We start from the raw sequence: 7,362 nt of genomic DNA, 5'->3' as shown, positions 1-7,362 counted from the left end.
ATGTGCACCTGTTGCTGGGGGGCAGCCACCAGCCCACCCGCCCCGCCCCCGGGACTTGATCCTGCCTCGAGCAACTGCCAAGCCCGCCACCGACAGATGACAGACAGCACTTCAGTTGTATAAATCGTCTTTAATTGAGAAAGCTGGAGTGGAGACCCGATCCCCTGGGAGCAGTGCCAGGAGTTGGGTGGAGCCTGAGCGGGGTTTGTGTGGGTGGGGGGGCATCTACTCCTCCTGCAACAAGCCAGAAGTAGAACAGCCTAAGGAAAAGTGACCTGCCTTGGAGCCTTAGTCCCTCCCTTAGGGCCCCCTCAGCCTACCCTATCCAAGTCTGAGGCTATGGAAGTCTCCCTCCTAGTTCACTAGCAGGTTCCCAGTCTTTTCCAGGCTGCCCCTAGCGCTCCACGTTTTTCTGAAAAAATCTAGACAGGCCCTTTTTGGGTACCTAAAACCCAGCTGAGGTTGTAAGCTGTAAGGTAAAGCAAGTTCTATCCAATTAGAAGTTGTTGGGGCGTATGAGGTCTGGAGTGCAAGAGGCCTTCACCCTCCTTGGCCTGACCTGTAGGGGAGAAGGGTGAGACTTATTGCTGAATTGGGGTCTCCTCACTGGGAGGGTCAAGGCTGTATCCATTTGTCCTTTTTATTCAGGACATATTACTCTAAGGACCTCAGCTTTAAAGGGGACCTGGAAGGAATTCCTGCTGAGGTAGCTAAGTATTCATGTCCACCCAACACAGATGCAGGTTCAATCATGCCATAATTTTGACCCCTCCCCCATCCCAGCTTCCCTACTATGAGCCAGGGATCCTTCCAAAATTCCTCTGCCCTTCTCCAGACTCTGTCTCCCTGGCACGACCTCAGCTGGGTTGAAGGAGCTAGAAACTGCATGTAAAAATAAGCTTAGCATTCTATATGGAAGAATCATATTTTTAGAGAATTATCTAGGAAAAACAAGAAATGGTTCTTGATTCATCCAGAACTGTTTTTATGAATCATAGCTGGGTCTTTTCCAGAACTCATCCGTAATAGGTATCACTCAAGAAGGTGGGAGGGTGGGGCTAGAACTTACTTAGAGCAATAATATGGCTATACAGGCCCCAGCTCCATCCTGGGTGAAAGGGCTGACAGTCATGATCTATGTCCTAGAGCTAGGATTCAGGGGGAAGTATGGCTCCATAAAGCTCTAGAATTGGGTGTCTCTGGGATAAGAAGGTTAAACCCGTGGTCATCTGAGACTGGTTCCAGTTCAGGCCAAAGCCAACAGCTAGACAAGGCCCAAATCTAGCCTCTTTCTACTTGGAAACCAGGGGTCCATCTGAGTCAAGGACAGAAGCCTGATGGATCCAGAGCAAAGGCTGGCGGCATGCCTGGGTTCCAGCACAGAGCCCTAGTGCAGAAGTGGCCCTGGCTAGGGTGTCCAGTGTTCCAGAATGTGTCCAGACCAAGGTAGAAGGTAGAGTAGGGAAAGAAGGACACATGAATCCTGAGCTCCAGTGAATCTAGAAATGGCTCAGTGGCAATGAAATGGGGCACAGGACTCCAGGAACTTGCTGAGCCGGGGTGGGAAGTGTTTATGTCCTGGCTGTCCATGTGGGAACTCCCAGCGCCATCTCAGGAAAAGGCATGGGGTTGTGTGAGTGTGGAAAGACAGAAGTGACCAGCCAGGACCATCTTCAGACATCCCCCTCTCTGACTGCCTCCTAGGCCCAAGGATCTAAGGGTCTCAGCAGCCTCGGAAGTTACAGCCAGCCCCTAGGCTCCCTCAGGGTAGAGCACCTGGTGGGACCTGGCTGCTCAGGGCATGTGTATGGCAGCAGGGGTGAGAGCAGGACTGGGAGACAGGTTGTGGTGGTGGCTGGCTCACTGGGAGTGCAGGGAACCTCCAGTCCAGGGACTACATTTCAGGGGGCAGGGGGACTGGAAGGGGAGGCCTCGGGGACACTGTGGAGAGAAGGCTCCCGGTACATGGCCACTGTGAAGGGGAGAAAGAGAGGAGCAGGGAAGGAGAGTTAGGCACAGAGGGACCCAGGCAGAACCAGTGCTCCGAAAGGGCTCCCTTCCCGTACATTCACCCTCCCAGAACCCCAACCCCACAGGAGGACAGCACCCAAACCCCCAAAGGGCAAAGCCTTCCTGGCTTGATCTGTCATAAAGGGTCCTCTTATCACTTGTAGCCTGAGCTGTCTGCCGCTAAATGTCCGTATCAAGGTCAATACCCTCTCCTGTGGCCCACATTTTCTTGAGTCTATACCCACCCTCCAGGAGCTTGGGCAGAAAGTGGGCAGCTGCCTTGGTCTTCTTAACTCGGTTTCCCTTCATGATCTGGCCCTCCTTGTCCAGGCCGAGGTACCAGGCCCGGCCAGAACGACGCTGGCGGTAGAGAGCAGAGGCGTACAGGACGTAGTAATTCTCAAAGACACACTCCTTAAAGCGACACTCAGCTGTGAAATGCGGCTAAGGAGACAAAGACCCAGAAAGGCACACAAAGACAGAAAGATAAAAAGACACATCACTGGGCAGAAAGGAGCTCATGGAAAGCACAAATCCGTACGTTTTTTAGGGGAGGGGGAGGACAACTTCTGAGTCCATGTAGGACCTGGGAGCAAAGGGAGGACAAGGAAGAGGGCTGAGGGCTAAGAACTAGGCTCTGGGCCAAGCACGGTGGCTCATGCCTATAATCCCAACACTTTGGGAGGCCGAGGCGGGTGGATCACCTGAAGTCAGGAGTTCGAGACCAGCCTGGCCAACATAGCAAGACCCTGTCACTATTTAAAAAAAAAAAAAGAACTAGACTTTTAGGGGTCTTGCAATAAGATTCCTTCTCTCCACTGTACTCCCAATCTCTCACTATCCCCTATCCTGGATGACTCTAGGGAAGTGAGTAATGACAAAATCTGGATGAGGTAGGATAAGAAGTAGGGGCCCTAAAAGGCAGAAAGAGTTGGACATTCAAAGAACCTGGGGCTGTTTGGGGGGTGTGCAAGGAGTGGGGATTGGAGAGACCCTAGAGGAGCTGGTCTGGAACTGGCAGCGATGACAGGCCATCAGCAAAAGCTGGAGGGAGGAGTCCCGGGCAAAATGTCTGTAGTTGAGGAAGGTTGTCATTCCCTCAAGGGACAAATTGAAGAAGGGGAGTCCCCAGTATTTCCCGGCCACTCAGCCTCATTGTCTCACCGAACTGTAGAGCAGTCCCTCAGCATTCATGGCCATGTAGTGACCCAGCTTGGCGCTCTGGATGGTGACCACACGGAGGCCCACAGGGATCAGGTTGAAGTGGGCTGGAGGTGGAGAGAGGGAGCATCAATACCCAGGCCTCTGACCCTCACCTGAGCTCCCCTCATCCCAGCTCCACTTTTTCCCTTAGAGGTTAGGAAGACGGATCAATGGCAACAGAAGCTGAAGAGGGAATAGGATTGTCATCTCCTGTCCCCATTCTCCCCCTTCCCACCCGGCGGCCAGCTTCCCCTCTCACTGAAGGAGCTGGTATCCTCTGGGGTGCCCTGGATGCTTCCGTCGGGATTCGCCTGGAGGTAGAAACCCTGGCGGCAGAACAGTTTGGTGACGATGCCTTTGAGCTGAGGCTCTGGAGAGAGAGACATTCATCTTTGAAAATGACATCTCTGTTCCCAGAAACATTCCTACACTTGGCAGGATCAGAGGGAAGAAAGGAGAATGAAAGGAAGGAAGAGGGTCCCAGGGCCCCAGCTCTCTTATCCTCCAAGCACGCTCTCTCCCACCTCTCTTTCACTCCTGGGAAAGCTGGTGTGGGTCCCTTCTGTTTCCTATAACCAGGAGCTTTCAGTGTAATTTATTGAAATTTATTTAAATGGCTTAATTCCTACCCTACAGCTCAACCAGAAGGGGGGAGGAGTGGGGGAGGAGGGAGGGGAGAGATATATCAAAAGGCAGGGACAGAGGGAGACCAGCAGGGGTACTGAAGGGGCAGCGTGTTTGCGAAGGTGGGGGACCTTGGCAGCAGCAAATTGACCACAGGGTAGGGGCTCTCCCTCAGGAGTGGGGGTGGGACTGGGCTTGACGCTGACTCAGCACCTGCTGCGGCTGCCGCTAGCTTGACGAGAGCCTTGCCTTGGCCCAGCGCCGGCCTGTCTGACACTGACCCATCTGTCTGTCTGTCTGTCTGTCTGTCAGTCTGCTGGCTCGCGGGGGCCCAGTTCTCCCTGAGGCTCAGCCTCTCCCCTTCGGCCAGGTAACCCGCCTGGGGTAAGGGGGACCTTACCAAGGATATGGGGGGTGGGAGCTGAGGAGATGGAGAGGCAGGCTGAGTCACGTGGGGGCCCGGTCCCACTCAGAGGGTGGGCTGCGGATTGTACCACTATGGGCAGCCGGTGGCGCGGGGAGGAGGGCTCGAGGGGGCTACCCTTAGGGGAGCTGGGAGCGGGCGGGAGCAGGGCCAGAGGGACTCCCTGACTGTCGTACATGGACGAGGACCACATTCTAACTCTCACAACTCTCCTCCCCCATTGCTTGCTCTCTGCCGACTTCCCTGTCCCCCCTTGTAGGTGGTACGACCCCCAAGAGTCGGCGCCCATCTCTAGCCGTGAACTGCGTCTGAGTTCCTCCCAGCGTAGGGTCCCCTGAGCCTACGGGACCCGATTTCGGAGTGGCGCGGGGGTTATGGGAGGGGCTGCCTAGCTCCGTTCTTGAAGCGCAGGTCACTGGAGGAGGGCGCATAGAGGGCTGGCTGGCGAGGTAGCTGCAAGGACACCCGAGGGAGAGCTGGGGAGTTGGCTCGGAGCCAGGAGAGCTCGACCAGGAGGAATCGAGCCCAGGCGTGGAGGAGCGGGAGAACCGGGGCGGGCGGGGGCTGGGGGGGGGCGTGCGGCTGGAGCTGCAGAAATCCTTGGGGTGACCCAGGCATCTGGAAACCCCCAGGCCCCTCCGCTCCAGATTGAAAGAATCGCGAGAACCGGCACGTAGGCGGAGGACGATGGGGGTGGGGACTGCTGTGTTGGGAAGGGGGGACGAGCAGGAACTGCGAGGCTTTCGGGGCGCCAGACAGCCCCTCAAGCCTTCCCCTTGACCTCGAAAATAAGGAGTCTCCGGGTTATGGACAAAAGAGAAGGGAAACGGAGGCAGAGTCTGGCAGGGACTTTGTCGTCCTGGCCCACCCCCTTCCACTTTCGGGGAGCCCCTCAGCCGGGCCCTATTCTTCAGAGTCCCTGGCCTCAATCTCCCAGGCAGAGAAACCTCTGGCCGGGAGACCCCGCCCCAGCCGCACTCACCCGGGCCGCGGTCCGGCAGCGCGGGCCGCCCCCCGCACAGTCGCACCTTGGACAGCAGGATGAGGAGCTGCTTCTGGCAAAGGGACTTGGTGCCGCGGGGACACACGCGCCGCTGCGCCGACACCGGCCGGCTGCCCCCGGGCTCGCGGACCTCTCGCTTCTGCCGGATCAGGCTACTGGCCAGCGCCGCCATGGCGCCCCGGGAGGAGACACCCCCAAACCGGCCGGCGCCCGGAGCGCGCTGGGCTCCCCCAGAGGAGCCCGCTCACTAGGGCATGCTCTTCACGCTCAGGCCCCGACTCGCTGCCCCACCCACAGGACCTGAGGATAAGCCCCAGACCCCCCCCGCAACGTAGCCCCCTCCACAGCAGCCAGTTACCACCCGTGGGCCCAGTGCTGGCTCCACCAGATCCAGCAGCCTATGTACTCCTCAGTGGATCCCACCCTCGAGTTTTGCCTCCTATTGAAAACGTCCCCTTTCCCTCCTCTCCAGTGTCTGTCCTCACTTCACCTATCCCAAAACCAAGACCCACTAAATTTCCAAGACGTGGTTTAAATATCTCCAGGCACCTTTCCGCTGTATTTTGGGGCACACTCCTGCCAAATCCACTCTTGTAATCTACAGGATGTGGGACTTTAGCTTTGGGGATATTCGCTCATCCCACCCCTACTGGGGCACTGCCAGTGTCAGGAAGGAACCCAACCTTGGTGTTTTTTCCTTTGCTACACTCTAAATGGAGGGGATTCCCCACTTGTTTCACTGAAATCCCCCCAAAATATGTCTCAGAATATCCAGGTTGCCCAGGTTCAGTATGACAGGGCTCCCAGACCCTCTGGCTGGATAATACCTTTTTCACCAAGTCACCCCCATGTCTAGTAGCGTAGAATTGTAGCGGCCAAGACCCTTTCTTCACCTTCACACCCTCCGCTCCTTTTGAAGTCACCTCCAAATCCACCCTTCCTAGTGGATACACCAGGTAGTTGTCTGGAGGGCCTTCCGCCACCTCAAAATGAGGAGCATCCGTGTTTGTTTTTGTTTTTGTTTTTTTCTCCCCTGGCTGCCCCTTAAATTTTCTTGGGGACAGCTGGTGCTGTTTAGATCCCACGCCCTCCAATCTAACCAGCCCCCCAAGAGAGGAGTGCACCCACGTTGTCACCAGTCCCCAAATGTGAACAGGCCCCCTACAAGTCAGAGCGGATCACAGCTTCCTGCTACAGGGTTTCCTCGTCCTCCCCGGGATTGCCTATAGCACCCCCTCTTCCTTTCCCCGACGCCCCTCAACCTGTCCTGTCCTGTTGATCCGGCGACGGGTGGCGCTGGCGTCGGCTCCAGGCTCCTCCCTCCCTGTCCCCCGCAAACGGAGCTTCCCCCCGCGCCCGGCTAGGCGTCCCGGACCCTCGGGAAGGAGTGAGGGTGTCTCTGCAGAGCTCCCCGGTCCGGCGAAGTCAGAGCACTGGGCGGGTGGCTGGACCAGACAGCGCGGCGGCAGCGGCAGCGGCGGCAGCGGCTGTGGGAAGCTGAGGCGGCGGCGGCGGCGGCGACGGCAGTTTCCCCTCCTCGGAGAGCCGGCCCGGGGGCGGGGCAGGGGGCGGAGACGCTGGGAAACAGGAGGGTGAAGCCGGGCAGGAGGAACCCCGGGGTTCCTTGGAGGTAGAGGGTGCGGACTGTGTCTTACAAGCAGGCAAAGCCGAGGCAAGGCCGCACGTCTCAGCCTTCAGAGGAGGAGGGACAAGAAGGCCTCCTGAACGCACCCCTGGGTAGGAGGGAGAGGTTGGGCCTAAGGGAGATGGAATGGCGGACGCTGGGAGAATGGAGAGAGACCCTACTGGCCGGGATGTTAGTGAGGAAAGAACCGCACGTGGAAAGTGGGGGAAGAACTGGAGAGATGGAGGAGGGGTGGTGGTGAGATCCAGCCTCGGGCGAAATCCGGCCTCCTTCATATCTCTGCCTTTGTGTGAGCCAAATTGATCAGACCCTGGTCTCCTATAACTCCTTTTCGCGTTTGGTCAGCAAATATGTTTCTCCCATTTCTATTGGCCCTTAAAAGAAATGACCAAAAGAACTGGGGACAGACGGTTTCTGGAAGCTCCCCCTGGGCGGAGTGCTGGCCACAGATGT

At 57.2% G+C, this 7,362-nt stretch overlaps 1 protein-coding gene across 2 annotated transcripts; it reads right to left on the bottom strand.

Annotated features, from left to right (window-relative positions):
• Positions 1–110: 110 nt before the first annotated feature.
• FGF11 (fibroblast growth factor 11) lies at positions 111–7,320 on the bottom strand. 2 transcript variants are annotated; one of them, XM_024235532.3, is made up of 5 exons: positions 5,244–7,320; positions 3,473–3,583; positions 3,175–3,278; positions 2,256–2,454; positions 111–1,972 (listed from the first exon to the last, which is right to left on the bottom strand). In XM_024235532.3, the coding sequence occupies exons 1-5, from the start codon at positions 5,434–5,436 to the stop codon at positions 1,902–1,904; spliced, it is 678 nt and encodes a 225-aa protein (XP_024091300.1). In that variant the 5' UTR covers positions 5,437–7,320; the 3' UTR covers positions 111–1,901. The 2 variants fall into 2 exon arrangements, with proteins under 2 accessions (XP_024091300.1, XP_054392139.2); XM_054536164.2 differs by lacking the exon at positions 5,244–7,320 and adding an exon at positions 4,238–4,908.
• Positions 7,321–7,362: the final 42 nt, after the last annotated feature.

This window comes from Pongo abelii, chromosome 19, assembly GCF_028885655.2.
Source record: "Pongo abelii isolate AG06213 chromosome 19, NHGRI_mPonAbe1-v2.0_pri, whole genome shotgun sequence".
Lineage (NCBI taxonomy): Eukaryota > Metazoa > Chordata > Mammalia > Primates > Hominidae > Pongo > Pongo abelii.
This window is presented reverse-complemented; position numbering and strand designations above follow the sequence as displayed.